Genomic DNA, 24313 nt, shown 5'->3' with positions numbered 1-24313 from the left:
TATAAAGGTAAGACATATAACTAATGACTCCTCAGTAGACACACCAAACTTTTACAAACAATTGAAGGGTTCAGATCCAGGGTATAATATGTCAAGATCCTAACTAAGACAGTACATGTCATCCATTTGCCAATATGGATATGTTCTTTTAAATTTTAGAAAAGTTGGAAAAATGAAAAGGCAAACACATCCCATCGACGGAAGGAATCAATGCATGCCAGACTTGAAGTTACTCTTTTGGAAGGGGGAGTCCCCGCACCTCTCAAACTCCAATATCACAAGGCAGAAAGTTTTTAGAATACACAAAAAATTATTAATAATAAATAATAAGTCGTTAGACCACTCGAAAGACTTCATGCTTAGAAATACAGAATAAAAAATTAAGCATGCATGTTTGTGTTTAAGAGGAAAGAATATCTTAAATGACTCCCGACTTACATTTGTAAGCTCAAAGTATGGCCTCAAAGCCTTCTTCATTCCTTTCTGCATGAACACAATCCTCTCGTGAATTTCCCCAAAGATGGTCGAACTATCACAGCCCATTTGTTGCCTTTGACTCGGAAGCCAAGTCTTTGGCGGAATGCTTTATGAAGCTGCTTGCAAAAGACTTTCTTTTGCATCTGTGTACTCTGGTGTGAATCTTCCCCAGATAAAACAGGTACCGGCAGAACTGCAAAAGGAAAATTGGGTGGGGGGTATTAACACACTCCACATAAAAGAAACCAATTTTCGCAAGTCACATAAATGCTATAACACTACCAATTCAACAATAACGTTAATGAAAATAAGAACCATTACAAAAAATATCAATTCCAATAAGAGATCACAAATACAATGATTGATTGATTAAAACCCACTAAATAGAAGCCCCATTTTTCCTCTACCACTAAACAATTTGAAAAGGATGAGAGAAATATCACCTTCCTTGCTTTCTCATTCTTCAGTAGCAACAGTCCCTTCTCACTCACATAGATATCGTCTAGAAACTTCCTTATATCCTAGTTCTTGACATGACATTTATGTTTCATAGAAACACATAAATCCTATGCATGGAAGAAAAACAGAAACCGTAAACTTGTAAATACATCGCTGGCATTTTCTCACGTTCTCGATTTTCCACTCCAATCAATAATTACACAAAAATCTGCCTAATCTCATATATGTTTTGAGCGTAATAATTTAGTTAGGTTTAAAAAACACAAAATTCAATGTTCTTCATCATACAAACGTAGAAAGTAAAGCCACCAATTTAATTTACCATCAACTCACTTTTAATTTTCATTATTCAACTTCATTATTGCCTAAGCTATTTAACGGATTATGTATACCATTTTAATTTCCAGTCCTTAATTGAACAGGGGACACAAATAAATTCATCAAGCCAAAATAAGAAACTCACCTAAGCACCCATTGCTCCATTTCTTTGTGCCTAGAAATGGGTATGATTCAGTGTTCCCACGATCTCATCCCATTATACTTTGGGAAAAAAACCTTGCGCTTCCTACTCTGCTTTCAACATACATAATGCCATTCAGTCTTGGATCATGTATAGTTTTACAACATACAACATTAGAATTCAGTGTCAAATATGTTTCAAAACATTCTAGAAATTTCAGACTTCAGAAATCCAAAAGTATACTAAAATGCTAATGATGAAAGAATACATTGAGGACGTTACGAAAACATTAAGATGTCCTAAAATTATACCATGATTGAGCCAGTTGACTCGCAATTGCCGAGTCCATGATTCATCCTCTTCAACCATCCTCTAAGAGAGCCAAAGTCCAATTATAGTAGGGACAAAATTCAAAGCACCTAAAAGGATTGAGTAACTTCTTCCTTAGCAAATGTAGAACTTCAATTCTACTATACATCTCAACAAAAAAAAAATCAAAAAGAAAATAAAAACTTCTCAAGATTTATCAAACTCATTTCAGAATGTTCGGACAATCAAAACACTTCAATCAAATCAAGCTTCATGTCATATTCTCGATTATCATTTTTTTTTTATGATACCCAATTTCCAACTTTAAAGCAGCAAGATCCTCTTCATGATTGCGGAAATAGTAGAAAGAAGAAAAATCAAAAATAAAATTGACACTTACAATGTTTTCTATAATATAAAAAACGTGTAACGTGATGACGAACTTCATCAATCAAAGATTGATAAAATGTAAGGAAGAGAATATGCAACTTGACAAAGTAGAAAATAGTGCATTCCTTCCAATGCGCATGTGCTCTGCTGATTTAACTCAATGCTTCTAATCCATTCGGATCACCAGCGATAGATGGTTACTTTTTTTTTCTTTGGTTTTATGGGGAGAAACCAAAATTAAAAGAATGAGAGTAGTAATTTCATTGTAATAAGAAAAATATATATATATGAGAAACAGAAGAGATAGAGATGGGAGAGGAGGGAAAAGAATCGCTTGGTATTCTCTCGTTAGACCTTTCCTTTTCTTAATGTCTTATTAAATAACCAAATTATTACTAATTAAATTTACGTCTTATTAAATAACCACATTATTACTAATTAAATGACATTTATAGTCAGGCGCATAATTCAAAAGGCGAATTGGTTTTTAATATACCGCCACACGAAAAGACTGATTGCTCCTATTCAAAGGTTTGATTCTATGCAAAGAAAGACGGTTTGATTGGCTACTATATGGTTGTAGTCTACGAAACATTACGGGCAGAGATTCTGTCCCTAGTTGATTTGAAAGCTTTGGTTTAAGGGGAGTTTGAATGTTAAATTTGGTGATTATTGGCCTTGACGTAATGGCTTGGGTAAGTTTTTTTTGTCAATTAGGGTGACTTTTAAATCAAGTCTAAGAGTTTATTCGTCTCTGCATAGACAATCTCAATTGTTCATTTCAATTAATTGTTAGGGGCATGTTTCGATTTTATTGTTTTCGTTTGTAGTATATAATTTCTTAAAAATCAAGATTTCAGTATTTCATAATGTAGTAGTTTATTCCGATATCTTAGATAACGTTCCTAGAATTATAGATATATATCATTAAATGTTTTTCCACATTTTGGCAATGAGAATCAGCAAATTAACAATCAGCATTTTGTTGTATGCAGATAAAAGAAAACAATAGAAGACAAGGACAGAATAATAGGTAATAACCAAGGCGCGGATTAGGCTGTCTTTAAGGAAAGATTTCGCCCCTTCCAATGGTGCGAGAAGGCAACAAAGTGCGCCTTCCTCACAGATTCAATGGTTAACAGTAGCCTGACTTTGCACTAGAACAGACTACCCTCTAGAACAGCAATATAACTCTCTCTGGCGGCTGACAGGAAGAAGAGAAGAGAAGAAGAATAAAGACTTATCTGTTTCTCTGATTCATGTAGGGTGGGATGAAGGGATAGTATCCACGAGTTATGTTTCTGTTTCGCTGGTGTATAGAGACAGCAGCACGACTTTTGACTCTCTCAATACAGAGGCAGCAGCAGCACGACTTCTGGTATACACGAGTTCTCTCTCTCTCTGTTCTATGACTGATCTCTCTCTATGAACACTGCTAAGAAAAGTTTAGGCAATTGGTAATTCACTACCCACTAGACAACAAATAGCCCCAGCCCCAGCCCGAATGCGACTCGGCTCGGTTCGGTTCGGTGCGGGCAGGCGCGCGCGTGAGTGGCTTTGGGTGAGTCCTCCCTCCTAACACAAAAGCCTTTGTACCCTAAGGGCACGCCCTTATGCTAGAGGATCACCTCATATACCTCACTTGCTAGTGGTGATTCACCAATGTGGGACTAAACAACACACAAGTGTTTTGAAATATACTTGGAGATTCCAACAATCCCCCACTATTTCAAAATACTAATAGTCCCCCACTATTTTGGAATAGGATATTACAAAAGAAATGGGTTAACGAAATGCCAGAGAGAATCGAAAAAACAATGCATAAGATACTGGTGTTTTTCGGGCTTGAACCAGTCATAGAGTAACATGTCTTATAATACGTGAAAGTGGTGGATTAAAAAATCTTTGAACCAACATTCCCTTGTAGTAAAATAGAGGACATGCACCCACATTGCTCCTTCATTATATGCCCGTTAGCGGTGTTGGCTTTTTTTGGCCCTTCTTACGCCTGTTATGTGAATGCTCTAGAGTACTTGTTTGAATACTCATAAGAACCGACCCAGTTCTACATTCACGTAGGTGGATATCCATAAAGTGTACATAGCAGTTAAAATACACTATCTCATAAAAATAATGGACTATGGATTCCATTAAGAGTAAAATAACTCATCCTTTTTCTCATTGCTATTCAAGTTATACAAAGTATACAATAATGCTATCTAGTCATAGGGTGGGATGTCTCAAAGAAAGACAATAGCATACCAGAGCGACGAGGTGACTTGTTTTTCCCTTTGAACCTACTTCATGGGATCTCCAATCACATAGGTGGGGTTGCCGTCAGTGTCGCCCTCTATCTAAGGCAAAAGTCCCATCCCCCTCGACGTATCAACCACTTATCTCCTGTTAAGTGGTTTTGTCAGAGGATCGGCCAAATTTAACTCTGACCTCACATAATCTAGAGCCACAACTCCAGATTCCAGCAGCTGCTTTATAGACTGTAGTCTCAGACGAATATGCCTGCTTTTCCCATTATACAATTTGCTCTTTGCCTTTGCTATTGCGGCCTGACAGTCACAATGCATAGGTACAGCTGGAGGCGGTTTTGTACCAATAGGAAGATCTGCCAAGAGGTTTCTAAGCCACTCAGCATCAGCACTTGATTTATCTAAAGCAATAAGCTCGGACTCCATGGTTGAACGAGCTATCAAGGTCTGCTTAGAAGATTTCCAAGCGACTGCACCTCCACCTAGGGTGAAAATATAACCACTAGTGGACTTGATATCATGAGAATCAGATATCCAGTTTGCATCACAATAACCCTCTATCACAGGTGGAGTTTGTCTAAACCTTATGCCGTAATTCATTGTTCCTCTCAAGTACTTGGCTAGTCTCTCTAAGGCACTCCAATGTTCCCCGCTAGACAATGAGTGTATCTCTGCTTAGCCTCGCTAACTGCATAAGCAATGTCAGGTCTAGTGCAATTCATCAAGTACATGAGACTACCAATAATTTGGGCATATCTAGACTGAAGTACACCATGTTGAGCATTTTTCTGAAGTTCAATATTTGCCTCATAAGGTGTCGACACAAGCTTACTATCATAAAAGTTAAACTTCTTCAAAAACTTCTCAACATAATGCCATCACTGTTTCTGATGATTTTGATTCCAAGAATCACATCAGCTTCTCCCAAATCCTTCATTTCAAATTGGGAGGATAAAAACATCTTGGTGTTTCTCACAACATCAAGGCTAGGACTCATGATTAACATGTCATCCACATATAGACAGATAATCACATATGTATTCGCATTAAAAGATTTAAAGTAAATACATTTATCAAAGATCATTTATGTGATATCCATTAGACATCATGACATCATCAAACTTTTCATGCCATTGTTTTGGCTTGTTTCAACCCATATAACGACTTAACTAACTTGCATACCTTATGCTCATTTCCCCGGTACTATCAGACCTCTCAGGGCGCATCATATATATTTCTTCATCAAGATCACCATTCAAAAATGCAGTTTTTACATCCATTTGATGAATAAATAAATTATGAATAGCAGCTAGAGCCATTAGAACTCTTATAAAAGAAATCCTAGTTACAGGAGCATAAGTATCAAAATAGTCAATGCCTTTTTTCTGGGAGAATCCCTTGACTACAAGTCTAGCCTTGTATTTCTCAATGGAACCATCTAGTTTCAATTTCTTTTTGAAGATCCACTTGTAACGTATAGGTTTCGCCCCAGGAGGTAGATCCACTATCTCCCATGTGTGATTAGCTATAATCGAATCTAGTTCTGAGTGTATAGCATCCTTCCATAAAGGTGCATCTCGAGAACTGATTGCCTCATTATATGTCACAGGATCATCATCAAGAAGAAATGTGTAAAAGTCATCACCAAAATTGGTGGATTTTTTGTCTCTTTTACTCTTCCGAATTTCTTGTTCGAAAATTTCGTGGATCTCGTTGATTGTTGTTCACTAGAGCTACTAACCTCTCAATGCCAATTTTCAAAGGAAACAAATTCTCAAAGAAATCAGCATTTTTACTCTCTATAATAGTGCTAGCATCGACAAGGTTATTATCAGATTTTACTACTAAAAATCTATATGCAGCACTATTATGAGCATAACCAATGAACATACAATCAACAGTTCTAGGTCCCAATTTTCTCTTTTTAGGTTCATTCACTAGAACCTTAGCAAGACACCCCCACATTTTTAAGTATGTCAGGTTAGGTACATGACCTTTCCATAACTCATATGGTGTCTTATTCCCTGTTTTCTTGTTGGGTATCTTATTCTGTATATGGCAAGCAGATAGGATTGCTTCCCCCCACAAGTTTAGGGAACCTTCAGAACTTACAAGCATAGCATTCATCATCTCTTTTAGTGTTCTGTTTTTCCTTTCGGCTACTCCATTAGACTCAGGAGAGTATGGTGGAGTAGTCTTATGAATAATGTCACTCTTGTCACAAAAGTCCTGGAAGGGGTTAGACTCATATTCTCCACCCCTATCAGACCGAAGTCTCTTAATCTTACAGTTAAGCTGGTTTTCAACTTCAGCTTTGTACTTGAGAAACATCTCACCTGCCTCATGCTTGTGTCTAAGTAAATATACCATGGTGTACCTAGAGAAGTCATCTATGAATGTAATATAATAAAACTTCCCCCCTCTAGACATGGTACTTCTGAATTCACCCAAATCCGTATGAATAAGAGTTAGTAATCCAGTTTTATCTCTAGACACAGTTCTGCAGGGTTTCTTCGTGGCTTTAGTCTCAGCACATATCTCACATTTATCATTAGAAAAATCAGAAATATTAGACAATAAACCACATGCTTTCATCCTTTTCATATACTGAACATTCACATGTCCTAGTCTACCATGCCATATATTAAAAGAGTCAAGTAAAGCGTATGCATTCATTCTTATTAATAATAATGTTGTCAAGTACATTCAACATGAAAAGACCAATTGTTATTACAATAACCTTTACCAACAAAACCCTCATTCTTTGTCGAACAAACTTGTCACTCTCAAAAAGTCACCTTGACGCTTGACTTTTCCCAAGAGGGACACGAAAATCAGATTCCGGCATTTAATCTCAGGAACATGAAGAACATTACTAAGTGAAAGGGTTTTCCCTGAAGTTAACTTCAGAAGAACATTGCATGTTCCCTCAACAGGAACAGACCTAGAGTCACCCATATAGACCTTTTCATCTTTCACTAGTATGTAGTCTGAGAAGGCTTCAACATCACCACAAACGTGGCGGGTGGCACCAGAATCTAGTACCCAGTTCCTCTTCCCAGTGGCTATGAACACTTGTGACACAACAGCAGCAACAATATCATCTCCCTCAACTAGATTAGCATTGGAAGGATCATCAGTGTCTTTCTTGTGTCTGCACTGAAAAGCCCTATGTCTAGGTTTACCACAAACATAACAATTTCCATTGCCAGTACCACTCCTTTTAAAAGAAGTGCCTTTGACCTTGAAATTCTTATTTTTGTTGGACTTCTGCTTCTTAGAGGTTTTGTTAGATTTGCTGGGATTACCTTCAATGATATTGGCTTTAGAATGGAATTCCTTAGACAACACCTCATCCCGAGTCTTGTTCTTTTCCTCTATGTGAATGTGAATGATCACATCCTCAAGAGTCATCTGCTTGCGCTTATGCTTCATAATATTCTTATAGTGTTTCCAAGACTCGTGGAGTTTCTCAATCAAACATCCAAAGAACAAAGGTTTGGATAAATTAATACCCTCGTTTTCAAATCATTAATCAAGACATGAAAATCATGGATTTGAGGCGTTACATCTCTATCCTCTCTCATATGGAACTTTAGAAAAGTCCCAATAGCATATTTCGAAAGTACCAAAGATCCTCTATTATGTATTTCTTGTTCAAACTCTCCCATATATCATGTGCATTCTTATTTGAACAATAAATATCAAAATTTCATTGACAAGGTACTCAAAATAGCATGACGACATACCTTATTCCCATTGAGCCAAAGCGGCTTGATTTCTTTTCGAAATCATTAGAACCCTCCATGGGTGCTTTGTATTAGTGAGATATTTTGCATAGTTGAGTACATCTAGGGGTCGTGAACACCCTTTCTCTCCATCGCCAAGTGTGAACCCGGAAGGATTCAATCTTTGACACATTGGGTAAGTTGTGAGCATTCAAGAGAGGTGCAAAGATCTCTCATAGACGAAGTTACTTCCATGACTCGAAATTGATTTCTTTGATCGGGCGTGGTGTCAACAGTGTAGACATCTTGATCTTTCCTTAAGATTGTTGTATGCGATAAAAGAAAACAATAGAAGACAAGGACGTAATAATAGGTAATAACCAAAGGCGGATTAGGGTCATCCTTAAGGAAAGATTTCGCCCCTTCCAATGGTGCGAAAGGCAACAAGCATGCCTTCCTCACAGATTCAATGGTTAACAGTAGCCTGACTTTGCACTAGAACAGACTACCCTCTAGAACAGCAATATAACTCTCTCTGGCGGCTGACAGGAAGAAGAGAAGAGAAGAAGAATAAAGACTTATCTGTTTCTCTGATTCGTGTAGGGTGGGATGAAGGGATAGTATCCACGAGTTCTGTTTCTGTTTTGCTGGTGTATAGAGACAGCAGCACGACTTTTGACTCTCTCAATACAGAGGCAGCAGCAGCACGACTTCTGGTATACACGAGTTCTCTCTCTCTCTGTTCTATGATTGATCTCTCTCTCTACTCTCTATGAACACTGCTAAGAAAAGTTTAGGCAATTGGTAATTCACTACCCACTAGACAACAAAGCGGCCTTAGCCCGGCCAACGACTTAGCGACTGCCTCGGTTCGGTTCGGTCGGCGGCGTGTGGCTTTGGGTGAGTCCTCCCTCCTAACACAAAAGCCTTTGTACCCTAAGGGCACGCCCTTATGCTAGAGGATCACCTCATATACCTCACTTGCTAGTGGTGATTCACCAATGTGGGACTAAACAACACACAAGTGTTTTGAAATACACTTGGAGATTCCAACACATTTGTATTCACTAGTCAGAGATAGAGTCCATAAGTAAGACGAAAGTGATTTTGTTATGTGATCTTCTTTGTACTTGGAATGCCTTGCACTTTTCAGTTTTCACTACGCCTAGTCCAAAGAACATGAATCTTCTCCCTATTATTGTATATATATACACACAAACACACGTAAAGTTGATAATTTTCATTAATTTCCTCCAACATGTTACTATTGGAAATCCAAGTGTGAATAGAAAGTGGTCTTATATATAAAAGATGGTGCATACGAACAATTTCAAAAAGATTTAGGGTTTAGGATTTCACATTTTGGACTCCAAGATGGATATGGAAGGTTCAAACCCACTCCCTAACAAAATAGACATAGGAATATATTAAATATTCTATGGTCGTCTATGATTAAGGCGGGGCCTTGGGGGTATTGGACTTGGACTTGGATTTGTATGGTTAGGACTTAGTTTTTATTTTGGGATGTCATAGACAGTTATCAAGAAGTTACTGACGTTTACTTTATTGATAATTGTGATTCTCTTTTCTGTCTGTTATAAAACTCTAACTATAGTAGAAAGACATGCTTGAAGAGACAAAGTGACTCTTGGAACAAATATGGTGGCTGTTTGAAGACACTTTCGTTTTATCTAAAGCCTTGTCTTGTTCATTCCAAATGAAGAGAAAGATCTCAAAATCCAATAGAAAGACTTAAAAATCATCATCATCTTTTAATTCATTTTGATTTTCTGAATTTTTCATTAAGAGTACAAAAATCTATTAAAATATTCGCTAGGGTTTCAAAATTGTGGTGCTATGATTTCGAAGTAATTGATTGTTGTATTTTGAGAAGACGACACTTGAAGAATTGTGAGCACTTTCGGACATGGGTGAAATTGCCTTTAGGACATTTGCACTTACAATCCTCAATCATCAAGAGTAATTTCTTTTATTGTTGTTTGTTTTATTCTATAAACCATTATCTTCTTTATTCATACTGTTATCTATAAATTTTTGTTTTGTTCAATTTTTTCATTGTTGAAGTGTGGTTCCAACAGTTACATACCATTTTTATAACACGATAATAAGTTTAAGCAATTAAGTAAAATGGTGAGAAAACCAAGAAGCTAATGTATATGGATAATAAGTTTAAGCAATTAAGTAAAATGGTGAGAAAACCAAGAAGCTAATGTATATGGAATCTGTTAGCCATCCAAACTTGTAGCCGATAATCCTTAACAAGTTAATGAGGCGGCCGGGGTTATTGCATTTACATTTTGTATCATACCAAAGATTTTCACGTATAAAAGAAGTGAAATATAATTCTTAAAGAGACATGGATGGGGAAAACAACGATCACAACAGTTTAGATCGGCCAGCAACTGGATAGAGATTCATAAATTAGTCAAAGGAGCCAAGGAGGATAAGTGTGATCTGAACTGAAAACACAATCGGCAAATGTTGTCCTTTGTCATATCAATGGTGTATAAAACTCATAAACATCATAGCTGGTCCTGTTCCTGTTCCTGTTCCTGTTCCTGTTCCGTTAGGTCATCGCCAAGGATTCATATAATCCACGAATTCTTGGGGGCAACTAATGTAATTAGGTCTACTCATAGTAGATATATTTTTGAGTTCTTGAAAAAATTAAGTACGTATATAAGGTGAATTTAATTCATTTAGTTGCACTTTGGACTCTTGAGGCCAAGGTGAAATGGTGTTTCAGGACCCCCAAAAAGCAGTTGGAAAAAGTTTCGCCAGTAGCAAAGATTATTATGGACAATAAACTAAAATGATGACTAGATTGCAAGTTAAGTACGCATGCGCAGTAAATGAACTAATACTGCATTGCCTCTTGATCATCTACTATATCTCCAATGGTACTTTTCTCCCTGTCGAAGAACAGGTCTTCTAAGTTGTATGGTTGTACGGAGTTACTATTCCAAAGTGCCTTCGCGAATTCTTTATGAATCTTTTCAGTTGGATGAAATGAATCCCACCATACATGCCCATCAGCATTCTCGCATACCTGGTACTCAACTACTGCTTTGGTCCCTCCACAACTGAAAATACCCCCAAAGGGTCCTGTCCCACAACAAGCATTTACTCCATCCTTGAACCCTATCAACAGCAAAATGTATCCATGAATCATGATATACATTACCTTGTAATGGTACATTAGATACTTCATACTTGAAGAAACTCTAAAACCTCCGAATTAGTGTTGTTACGGTGTGTATATACAATGCGTATGTTAAAACAGCTGATGTATAATTTACGACTCTGAGATACAAGAGATCAAGAGAGATGGTGAACATACCAAACAAAGAGGGATTCTGTATAATATTGTTGAGCCAGTTGTAAAAATTGGAGTTGCAATATTTGAACCCTTTGAATATATGTTCTAAACTTGTAAGAACAGCTGACAGTGCATTATTATGGGCTAGACCAAGTGCACAAGCGTCTTGAAAGCAACCATCTTCGTTGTCCTTAGTGTTCAAGGCTCTAAGCGCTGGTAAACATCCTAAAGGGGGCAAACTAATAAAGCCAAATTTTCTACCTCCTTTCTCATATAGCACCTGCATAAACACAAGCTACACATTACGAACACCTTTATTCAATAAAAGAAATAAAATCAAAGACAGTACTGATCACCGACTTACTTGGATGGCATTCGTCAAGTTCCCAATTACCATCCCAACATATTCTTCAGGAAGATAGTTTTGTTGCATTACAGGATTGCCTAAATAACCGCCCATATAGTCGTTGCTTCCTATACTAAAGAAATAAACAGCTTCTGATATCAACTCATTTGTTTTCTCATCACCCAAATTTTCTCTCAATGTTTTCTGCACCTCTTCAAAGTTTTTTAAGCTGCGTTTTAAGATCAATCACCTAAAAACATTGACAAAGTCCAAATACTCAAATAACGGACAAATTCTATAACAACGAAACTAGGCGCGTAATAAAAAAAAAAAAAAACTACGACTCCTCGATTGGTCTCAGACAGAATACCAGCTCCCCCAGAAGCGAAGTTGGCTCCGTGCGTGAATTCAGCAGAAGGTAGTAAAAATGGGGGAATTATTGGTAGATTTGCATATTCAGCTGCATCATGAATCAGTTACTAATTACAACTTCAGTTCAATAAATAAAAAAACTAGCTAGCCTACGAGATAGTCATGGAAATATGAAACTTGTTAGTACCAATATAATCTACAACAACACGACCATCAGAGAAGCGTCCAGTTGGTTCCTGGAAGAAACCATTTTGCCCATATGGTTCATAATTTGCGCGATTTTCTGGAATGGTGTTGATGTAATTGTTGTTGCCAGGATCAACGGAAGAGTCGCCAAAGATGAAGAATGCACTACTACTAGTAATTTTGTTGAGTGGACTTGCAGTGTTACATGTTAAATTAAATGACAAGAGAATGAGAAGAGTAATGAGGAAATCAAAATGGTGTATCAACATTTTCGTTAGTACTAGCTAGCAGTTAGTCAATTGCCTATCTTTTGTTGTGCACTTCCGTGGTTTTATTGGCGATTCTTTCGACGTGATCTATGTATAAAAATAATTGGAGTTATAAAAATTTGAATACTAGATTGAAACTGATATAATATTTTGGAAGTACCCAAATGGAAATATATGTACGATTTATATGCTTCTTGCAGGTCACTGGGTGACTGGGTCGGTACATTTGAAAAGCTCAAAGAAGAGAAAAAATGCTGCCCTCTGCCGCACCAAAAGAGTCTGCTCTCACCCGTTTGGTACAAAACGAAAGCCAACATCTTACTAACTTGAATTTGGTTACGGCCTTTGAATGGCTCGGCCAGTGTGGTCATTTCCTGTCATAAATTCAGGCTATCGGTACTAGATTCAATCAAATTTTCTTTGTATAAATTGAATTCTCATCAACTTCAACAGAGATGCCACCGACCAAGGCACAGTCAAAACCCTCGAACACCTCTATTTTGACCCCGAGATACTTTTGCTTAATTAGCTTCTATATCACCAACCTTACACACATAGTAACAAACACAGTTGTGTGCGTGTACGTGTGTGTGTGTGTTTCCCGTAATAACTTACGTAAACTTAAAAACTTGCTCAGGTGACCTTCCAAACTGCGCCCACAGTACATGTACATCATCATAGAATCACAGATATTACTAATGTTAGTCCGGATCCTCCAGAGTCATTTAGAGACTCATCACTCATCAATGATCTTTCCTTCGATAATGAGATCTGCAAGTTACTTGAGAAACAGAAAATGAGAAACTCCAAACCTAGTCTTCTTTGTTCAAATTTTCAAGAGGAGCAGGCGCGGCAGCATAACTCCTTTTAATCTTTCTTTCTTGGATCAAATCTGGAATCAACAAGCGGTCCATCCCTTAAACTTCGAAGATCTGATAAACTGCTCAGAGCACTATCATTTTGCAATTTCCAGTTGCTCTCAACGCACAACAGATTGACTACTGTCAATTTTGTCACTTGTAACAGATTTTGGTACAACTGACATCAAGATTATATACACCGCCAACTGTCTACAAACATATAAAACCAACTCAGAATTCTAAATCTCTAACCTGCATGTTTATTTACACTGGAAATTCACTTGAACAAGGACTTTATCCTATGCAAGCTACATGTCTTTGCAGAAGCATAATTTGTACCACATGTTGTGACACCATTAAAGAACATTTCCCTCAACCTGTATCCTCAATTTTTGCATTTTGGATGTCAAGGTCTCCAACCACTCCAACCCGCTGGCCTAATAGGTGGTTTCATATCAAACCTGTTGACTTGAGGTCTCAAATTTGAGTTAGATGTGAATCCCATTGAAGACCTTAGACCAACATGAGCAAGCCCATCAACTGATCCAATTTGTGCTGGCTTCGTACTGATGATTTTGGAGCTCTGATAACCATGAGATAATCCTTGGTTTTGAAATTGTGGACGAACAAACACTAGAGGAGGTGGAGGTGGGGGAAGAGGTGGGAGTGGAGGTGGACCTGGTAGCATGTGTTCTAACTTTCGAGGAACTGGTGATAGCATATATGTGAAGGATGGCCTCGTAGTTGCCATTCTTGGTGGTAGACCTGGTCGAATGTATCCTGAGTTGTGATTGAAAACTGGAGGCGATATATATGGAACAGCAGGCATCGTGGTTGCCATTGTTGGTGGTTGACCTGGTAATTTGTTTTCTGATTTTGGGTTGATAACTGAAGATGGAGTGCAAGGAATGGAGGGCCGTGTGGTTGACATAGTTGCTGGTCGACTCTGGTGGCACAGATTTGGAGGACACCACTCAGGCATGTCATCACCATCATCCCAAAGATTGTTTGGGGCTGGTAATGCTATGCTGGGAGCTGGATTGCCAACAACAGGTTGAACTGACGGCTCCTTGCCTTGGGCCAAAAGCTTTTCATCAGAGTACGAGAGCGCCGGACGAAGGGATAACCCTTCACCAAAACCTTTTGAGGGACTGGCACCTGATACAACTGAAAATGTCATTGCCTGCGATCTTTGTTGGTTGGCAATTCCCATCGGCTGTACTCCTTCAGCAGAAACTTTCATTTCCAATGGGACAGCATTTGAAACATGAGTGCTACTACTTGGTACTGGAGATTTGCTGACCCCATGCTGAGAAACAGCACAAGAATTACCAAAATCAAATTCGGGAAGATCTTCATCCTCATTATTGTCATCATCACCAGAAACAGGTCTGTTTTCTGTACCCTTGCTTACTGGAATATCAAGAGGTGCAGAAGAAACTTTTGAACTAAGTGGGCTAGAGTTTTCACCCAGATGTATAGTTGGAGTATTATCTTTTGCAGTTAATGGGATCACGGGGTTGGAAGTCAAGTTGAGAGGCTGCTCTGGTGAGGGAGAAATCTTGTTCTTGTTCCTCTTTGTATCTGAATATGAAGATGGGTGATTCCTCCATACACACAACACAACCAATTAATGAATCTTGGTCACCTTCCAGTGCTGCCATGCCCTTAAAGAAACCATACTTTGCAAGGATTGTAATTATAATGTCACTGCGAGGACAAACATAAAGATCTATACCCCGTGACGGTTGAGCAAACCCTACTTTTTCCTCTTCTTTATATCCCTTTGCAACCTGTAAGTTGAGCCAGTAACATGTCACAAACAATAATTCATCAACCACTAATGTGTAATGCTCTTGCCAATATAATTTTATTCTCTTCTGGTCTTACTCTCACCTCTTTCATGCCCGAGAGCGCAGTTTTAGAAGACCCGACTTTCCAACAAAGTGATATCACCTGAAGAAAATGATAATCTCAAAACAACATGATATGTTGGCCAACAGAGGAACTATACAAGCATATGCAACAGAAATGACATTTTTATGCATCTGAGACTGCAATAGAGGCAAATTACAAAGTAAGTAGACTTTCATTCATACAAAGACTTCGAGAACAGTACGATAAAAGATTTTCTTACAAAAAATACATGAGAATTCCTGATTTAAAAAAATCAATATGGTGGTTTAGGACACTATCGAAAGTAACTCGAAAAAGGGTTGTAAGAGTTTCCATCAAAATGTGAAAAGATTAATCACCGTCTTTTCTAGATTCGATTTCATGTTATTTCAGCAGAATTAATGATAACAACATAAGGACTGAGAAACTTCTCTGCCTGTCTTGATATAATAGAACTGGTTTACATGTATTTTGCAAACAGAGATATTCACCATTGTATTTTATGATCAGTCAGTTTCACCATTTACCAATTCGATAAGAAAGCTCATTCTTCTGCATTGTAGGATATCTCAGAACAAGGGTTCTAGGCTTCCAGCAAAATTTTAAAGTAAATACATATGAAACACCAAAGAAACATCATTTCCAAGAAAATTTATAGGAGATGTTCACCTGAATCGATTACAGTCGAATGGTTGCAGTTCACCTGCTATTACTTAGTAATGTCAATATCTATCATTTTCCACCACCAAGGTACACAATTTGTGGCTTTAATAAGAAAAAGTAAATAGTGCTTTATTACATAATAATACCTACTTAATTATGACATTATGAAAGTTTATAAGAAAACTAACCATTAATCCACGGCTGCGTGAACGAGGAAGCTCTTGAATAAATTTTTCAAATGCCTCTAATCTCACTTTCCCTTTTACTACAATGGATTTAGACCACTTGACATCTGGAGCTTTCTCACCACTGCATAAATATACCGCAACATAAAACAGGATATGAAAAACCTTCTTCTAATTTGGTTTTCGAATTTCTTTGAACCACAATATAATACAGGTGACCATTAACTCCAACTTATGTAGACACCAAAAGAACTTCACACCATCAAAAGTTGTTTCGAAATGAAAGAAAACTGAACAGATACATATTGCAGACAACTATTGTAGGGAGATAATCTTCACCAAAAATCAGCCTTTGATCACTATTTTTAGTCGTGGCGTTTTTTGGATTGTACTAGTGTGTTATTGGTGGAGTTCATATAACCGCATAAACACATTTGAATTCGCTCAGATAAAAGTAATTTCATACAGAATTAAGCATGCCAAGTATATCAGATGTAGTAAGAATCATCCAAAGATTTTTTTTTTCCCCCCCCCCTTGATATGTCTAAACAAGAAAACAATAGGATGAGATATCCTACAATGCAGAAGCATAAGAAGATAACTACCGGACTCCACAGTTCAGGCAGGGAATTTCTATCATGAAATTTAATTGATTTGAAAATCATTAGAACCGGACTCCACACTTCTCAAGGGGGATACAAACTACCTGTTGATCTTCTCTTAGTCCTTCTTGCTAGGAAATTACCTTTTTTCAAATTTTACGCATAAACAAGTGACAAGTCATATGTTCCTTAGAATAGAAAGTGCCTTCAAATTTTATTTTTGGCTGGTACAAAGTTATTATGACTCACACATATTTTTATATCTAGAAAATATTTAGAAGGAATTATCGCGTCTGAGGAGGGGTCCTTGAATTAGTTGCGGCCAGGTAACTGAACAAGAATAAAATTTACATAATTACAACCATCCATTACAATACAACTCAGAACTCTGGGAGTAAGTAATCACAAGATAATACTAACAAAAAATCAAAAATAATTATTTTTTCCTATAAAGAACTGTTTCAATAGATGAATAGGAAAATAAATAACAGTATACATCGTAAGTATGTCAAGCACTAGGTTCGTTGTGTTTAATACATTCCCTGCTAAATATTCGTTTGAAGTAAGTAATCACAAATGGAAGAGATGTGCGAATCTTTCTTCTTATTCGTTTTATGGTGTGATTTGAAAAGGTGCGGTCTACAAATACTAATTTCAAATCTCGATTCCACAAATGAAATTTCTCTCGGGAATCAATTCTGTGTAATATTTGAGAATTTGAGCAAGAACAACAACATACAAGCATACAACATCAGATTCAGTTCAATATGAAGTGTACAAAACATTGTATATGGTGTATTAGAGATGAAACCTTTTAAAGAATGAAACTGCTGATACAGTCACAGACGCACTCAATTGAAGGGACCCATCCCAGAGCTTTTCAGTGATTGAATTTACTTTTTCTGCAAGTGACTTACTGTTTCCATCCAGATTGTGAGAAACAAGTTGTAAATCATCTCCATGTCCATGCCCAGTGAGAACTTGAGTTGGGGTGTCAGCATTTTTGGGCAAAATGTCCTTCCTTAAGGAATGATTTTCATTCTCTACATGTGAGCCTTCTTTTCTTTCCATAATCTGGCTATCACTATCTCCACCATTATGATTATTGAGTTTCATTTGAGAACTCGCACCACGATTAATAGGACTACCGGTTCTCACCTCAGAGTTGTAACTTCGAATAAATTGTTCAGTTTTATTTTCTTCAGCACAAGCACTTCCCAAAGAGCTGCTTATTATTGAGACACCTGTACTTTTTTCAACTTCTAAAGCTTGACCACGTTGTTTCATATCAATGGCAGGCCCGTTTTTTAAGACATCATCAATGCAGGTTCCCCTATCCAAATTTACATCATGTTTAAATACCTCATCGTTGGGCTGTGAGACCTCCAAAGAACTTGAAAGATCAGAAGACTTCATACGAAAATCTAGTAATGAATTGTCATTTGGAATATGATTTGTGTTCCCAAAGTTCATGCTATCCTTACCAAGACCTGAGAAAGCCTTTTCCACACTTGTATCATTTGGATCACGATAAGGATGCATATGTGCTTCAATCTGGCTGAAGATGTTATAAGATATGGATTGTGGACCAGATAAGGTAGGGATCATACGAACCGGTGGTCTGAGTAAAGCTGAACGCCCTATCTGATGGAAAGCTTGTGGTTGTGTACTTGAATGTGAATCGATCATTTTCTCGTCATTAATCTGTAAATTCAGTGAATAACTATTTACACCCTGAGATTGGTCTCTTTCTGATTGAAATACCTTCACGCCAGATTCTGACGACGGAGTTTGATTTGAGAACCTTCTCATAGCATTCCCTGGCTCATTCATTCTTGCAAAATCACCAAATCTATGGGGTTGATTTGACTCATTAGGCCAACAATTTTCTATAACTGACTGATAAATGACATCAGGTGTGGCATTGCCAGCATAATCCATGGCTTCCGCTTTCCTTTTTCTGGACGACTCAGCCAGAAAGTCCCTGTCAGAAACACCAGAGGGAGCTGGTAATTTACTGTTTCCATCATGGGGATCATTATACTGCAAAGGACCCATCACCCGACTTGAAAACATCTCATTGTTCTGCTTTTGGTGCCACATTCAGTCAGGCTGATTCTCTGTGGGCCTCTATAAGCATATCAAACCATAGTTCTACAAGGAGAACATTTACAACCTGAACAACAATTGGGATCGGGAAAAAAAGTGAAAAGAGAGAACTTCCACCAAGTAGGTATTATAAAAGAGCTCAAACACATCGAAAACATAATCAGAGATTCCACCTGGTTTAACGAAGACTAGTAATACGCAAGACCGGCCAAATATGAAATAGTACCATATTTCACACTATGAAGCAGCTAAAGCTCTGTCTACACATAATCATACTACGCTAGGAACTCAATGGACTAAAGGCTCCTTATATGATCCATCTTACCCCAATTACAATTTATTACGCTTCATATATCCACATTACCTCTACGATAAACACTTATTGTTGTTGCAATAGAATAATAGATATATTCAGAATTCAAAAGAAAGAAACAACAATCCCATACTCTTGGGTGATGGTTGAAGAGAAAAAAAAAATATATATATATATATATATATATATATATATATATATATATATATATATATATATATATTTTTGTGTGTGTGTATATATGTGACAAGAAATTGCAGCATCCTATTAAAAGGATTGAGAAACTTTTAAAAGGAGATCCTTGGTGCTCCTAAATAGTCATGGTGGAGAGAACGCATCTGGTCCTGATGCTTTTTCCCAATAATACTTCTTGCGAGGGTGTTTCTGATTTCATGAGAATGCCTTTGATATATATTTTCTTTCATTCTAATATAGATGCTAATTCATTTGGAATACATACTATTTAACCAATTTTAAGTGATGCATTATAATCAAACATACCAGCAAATCATAATATTTATCTATCACAAACAAAAACCAAACAACAACAACAACAGCAACAACAACAACAACAATAACAATAATAATAATAATAATAATAAATAAATAAATAAATAAAGCAGACTATTTATACTACATAAGTACCCCCAATTTGAGTTTTTACAATTCTTTCTTTGGTTCAAAATCTCAGAATGAATATAGGTCTTCAGAATATACAACTGCTAGTATTGAGATATCATCTCTGTTCATGCATTTTCACTGTGAACATATATTGCAAATATTTAGCTGCTTTCTCTGCGAAACAAGTTTATGAAAATTAATCTCTTATCAATCACCATAACATGTGGATCAGCCAAAACATAATACGCAATAAAATTTCTTAGAGATCCCACATTGATCTTTTAAGTTGTAGTTGTGTTTAGGTTTTTAAAGTTCTACATCGTAGACGCGCTTCATAATACTCATTGCAATTGGCATTTAAGGTAAGATGAACTACCACATTAACCTTATATAATATTGGTTTGGTACTTTTCAGTCGTCCTTATAAGTCAATATCCAGTGATGTAGGACATGCATGAGGCAGCAGTCAGTTCCTAAAATGACATCTAACAGAAGGAAATCTATACTCCAAAACAATTGATTTCAGGTTCTGAGAATGATATGCTTCATCTTGATCTGGAGTTGGATAAAATACAACTACTTTTCATAGACTTCCTAGTGAGAGTACACCAGTTCAGATGGGATGTCAGATGTCATCTTAATCAAATATTGGAAATATAACAAAGATCTGTTGCAAATTATAGTTACTAATAACCTTTATTTTGTGACAACAAATATTGTTTTTTCAATCTAATGGAGTAAAAAATTCTACGAATTTAGTTTGTATTGTTTCTTTTTTATATTTAAATTCTACAAATGTACTTCATTCTTCTTTTGTTTTTGCAGTTCTTATACTGTTCTCAACTCCCAACAATAATTTGCTGATCTCTAATTTTCAAATTTCTTTCATTTGGGAGTTCAAAAATTCCTACTAGAATGTTATTTTCCTTATTTTTTTTATGGGTGTGGTATACCATATCATCAGAACAAATTCCTTAGGATAATCCCGTGAAGCACTAGTTGGGCCTTGATTATTTTTTGGGATGTTCAGCAAGGGTTTCTTGTAGAGAGGGTTTTGCTTGGTTGTCTTGATTTCTATTTGCTTCTTTTATTAGTAGGTTTTCATGACCAACTCTATTCATTCAATGAAACTCTACTTTATCTGCCATTCATATATTCATTGGTAACTTTTGTTCACAAAATATGTTGCTTGGTAGACAAGCATTAAGAAGGCAACCTTGTTTGACATCAAGTCCACTGCTGCAACCATGTTGCTTTGAAGATGATGAATTTGGTTGCAGCTTTAAGATATTAATATATGCCGGATCCTGCAGCTGCATTTATTTTTATTTTATTTTATTTTTTTGCGGTTCTTTCTTGCCTGAAGACTGATTTGGAAGTAATGTTAACACATTTACTTTCTGATCAGATTCTTCTTGTTTTCTTCATTGCATTTCAAGTTTGAATGTATGTATTTGCTTGGCAACAGTGTTTAAGTCAGTAAATGATATTCAGTATTCATACAGAATAGTCCACTATACTTGAAGTATATGATGATCAGTTGCCATACATGTTTAGTATTTTTTATTTTTTATTTTTTGGACCTGTAAAGTATAATTTTAGTAGTAATTGCTATATTTGACTACAAATTAACAGCTACAGTTTAGCAGCAAGGACAAGTCTTACATTAGATTAGAGACATATGGTGGCCAAACATATGGTCTCGGCTTTATCTGATTTTCCTGTTCTTTTATAATTAGCAAAATCAACAATGTTAAACTGCTTGTCCAGAACTATGATGTAGAGAAGGCTTCTCAAATCGAAACAATGGAAGACTAGTATTAGTAAGCCAATCCTTATAAAGCAATTAATTGACTTTGGAAAGGTAGGGAAGATTTTTCGAAAGCACTGATATAGGAAATAGTATTGCTCCTGTTCAAAAGTTCAACTTAATATGAAAAATATTTCATGTGAAGCTTCATATTGCAAGGTTATGTCATATATCTGACTGGAGCTCCTTTGTTTTAACACAGTACTTTTAGAAATTTTCCCTTCAGTGCAAAATGGTTAAGTCAGCTCATTGATCTGGTCACCCCTGTGCTTCATAAAGTTCACATAGGATTCTGCCTCTATTGTTGTGTGTGATAAAGGTAATAAAGGTTGTAAGAGTTTGTGTCCCAAATCTATGAAGCACGGACTCTGACAAGTGACATGGATCCTGACATGGACACGCGGATACGGCAATTTTCAGAAAATAAGGATATGGGTACGTGAAGGACACGGTTAATAAAAAATTGTAAATATATTTATATAATTTGAAAAAATGACATTTTCAGAAAATACGGATGAGATAGAAGGTCAGAAAAATGAGAGAAAGGAGACATATTGAAGACCTAACAAGATGAGAGATGGAGACACGTTGATGGTGTTTAGTGATAAAGGACAGCAAGTCAGGAATCAGGAGATGAAGGAGAGTGGAGACAGGAGTTTGTTTTCATGACTGAATAAAACCCTATATGGTTCCTGTTTTGTTTTAATCTTTTATTGCATAAAAAAAAACTAAAGAAAAAACCATGTGGTATGTCACAGGCAAATCCCAAACGTGTCCCCAGCATGTCCCAAGGGTGTCCTAAATTATAAAATGTATTAAATAAATGGGATACTCTAAATGGAATATCCGACACCTGTCCAAGGCGTATCCGTGGGCATCGGTGTCCGATACAGACTCTTTGCCTCTGCGGCTCTGCTGAAGTATCCGTGCTTCATAGTCCCAAATATCCATTTATGCTTTTCAGACTATCTTACTAGTTACCTAAATCTTACTCACCATGGGAGTGCCTGTTTCAAATCAAAACTGGTGAGAATGTTAATCACAAAATTTCCTGATATCTTCCTGTTGAGTTTCACAACTGTGTTCATTGTTGGTTAGCTAATTGGTGACTGGTCTGTGTGCCTTCTTGTCTACATCTGTCTATGGTCTTTCTTCCATAGAACTACAGAAGTGCTTCAGTGTATTATCAAACAAATTGACCATCATTAGCTAACATGCTAACTTGAGGTTCACAAAGAGCATAGATGGTGTTTTCGGGATGAGTTCATTTCCCAGTAAGAAAAAAATAATAGATAAATAAAAAAATAAAAAAATCACAAATTACAACACAGAGTATCATGGACACCAGATAGGACGTTGAATATGAACACTGCATTGTAAATTGAGCTCTTGCAAATTACATAAACTACACATACATTACTTCTGGCAAACAAAGTCGCTAAGCGACAGACTTCTTCTCTTAAAATTGGAGCATCCAACTCAAAAACCAATCAGCAATAAGTCCAGTGGTCCCAGGTCTTACATATTATGATCCAAGAAGTTAAATCCCCAATGTAAGACTAATATGTCCTATAGTTTCAATATTAGAACTTGGAAGTACCATATGGATTTGGCTCCAAAGTTAAATGGTTTTAAAATTTGCATCTGTTGAAAAGTGCTTGGGAGTATTTCAAACATATAAAAATATGCATACATTACTATCAAATTCGGCTGTCACTAGAACAAAACGTTTCAAACTGCAAATCTACAGTGACCCCATGTCCATGTTAAATATCTAACCCGCTCTACTCGTTGCCAATTGGTTATTGAGTTAAATAATGCTCCAAAGCTTAAGATGGTAATGCACAAATCTTTTAAAAAAAAAATCATCAAACAAGGTACATTTATCAATTTCCCAGCCACATATGATCGTTTACTAAAGCCTATAGTAAATCATGGTAATTACTCTCTCTCTCTATATATATATACCCAAAACACACATACAGTAGTATTTCAGGTCAAATTGAAATGAAGAGAGGGAAAGTTGGATTGTTGTAAATTACCTTGATTGAAAGCAATAGACTCCTCAGAAATTTCCCGTTTTCTTCTTCTTTTTTCTTCCAGCTGAAATCCCAATTGAGAGAGAAAACCGAAGAGAAACCCTAGATTTTTTATTTATTTACTTATTTGGGTTTGGTATCATTTGAAAAAAAAAACACACACAGCAGTCTTTGGCGTCCCCTTTTTCTGTTAATAAAAGAGGGAATCTGTACTGTTCGAGGTTTTTAATGTCCTTGAAAAGTGAAAAGTGAAAAGTGAAAGTGATGATGAGGCAAAAGCTGCTAGATATATTGGGGACGTGGCATTTTGAATGTCGTTCTGAGTTGCTGACAATGTTTGTTCGTGTATAGTACTATCGTACAAATGTTGAGTGCTGATTTTCTGCCCTTGTAGCCGTTCTAGGCTCAATTTCAAAAAAAATTATGGAAAAGTAACTAGAACCCAATTCTGTGTTGATCGCGCGCTGAGATATTATTTTTCTCTTGTTTGATTTCTGTTTTAAGTACCTGGACTTCCTCTCAAAGTGATGTCTGCGTCCACAGCCTGCTAGAATTTGGAAGTTGCTCCAGCTCCAAATCTCAAATCCCAGTTACCTCACCTGATTCATCATGCTG

At 36.7% G+C, this 24313-nt stretch overlaps 2 protein-coding genes across 6 annotated transcripts; both read right to left on the bottom strand.

Moving 5' to 3' along the window:
- Window positions 1–10870: 10870 nt before the first annotated feature.
- Window positions 10871–12650, bottom strand: LOC147507855 (GDSL esterase/lipase 5-like). The gene is given in 6 exon segments (XM_086600519.1): window positions 10871–11249; window positions 11449–11707; window positions 11792–12001; window positions 12003–12023; window positions 12115–12233; window positions 12333–12650. Coding segments are annotated over 6 exon segments (1161 nt in total). The 5' UTR covers window positions 12601–12650; the 3' UTR covers window positions 10871–10965.
- A 977-nt stretch (window positions 12651–13627) lies between these two features.
- Window positions 13628–24182, bottom strand: LOC147507854 (uncharacterized). 5 transcript variants are annotated; one of them, XM_086600513.1, is made up of 6 exons: window positions 23702–24182; window positions 19874–20023; window positions 17618–18982; window positions 16208–16328; window positions 15357–15416; window positions 13628–15253 (listed from the first exon to the last, which is right to left on the bottom strand). In XM_086600513.1, the coding sequence occupies exons 3-6, from the start codon at window positions 18907–18909 to the stop codon at window positions 14951–14953; spliced, it is 1776 nt and encodes a 591-aa protein (XP_086456639.1). In that variant the 5' UTR covers window positions 18910–18982; window positions 19874–20023; window positions 23702–24182; the 3' UTR covers window positions 13628–14950. The 5 variants fall into 5 exon arrangements, with proteins under 5 accessions (XP_086456639.1, XP_086456640.1, XP_086456641.1 ...); XM_086600514.1 differs by having other exon boundaries at window positions 19874–19987; XM_086600515.1 differs by lacking the exon at window positions 19874–20023 and adding an exon at window positions 16026–16062.
- Window positions 24183–24313: the final 131 nt, after the last annotated feature.

Source organism: Coptis chinensis, chromosome 3, assembly GCF_015680905.1.
Source record: "Coptis chinensis isolate HL-2020 chromosome 3, ASM1568090v1, whole genome shotgun sequence".
Classification (NCBI taxonomy): Eukaryota; Viridiplantae; Streptophyta; class Magnoliopsida; order Ranunculales; family Ranunculaceae; genus Coptis; species Coptis chinensis.
This window is presented reverse-complemented; position numbering and strand designations above follow the sequence as displayed.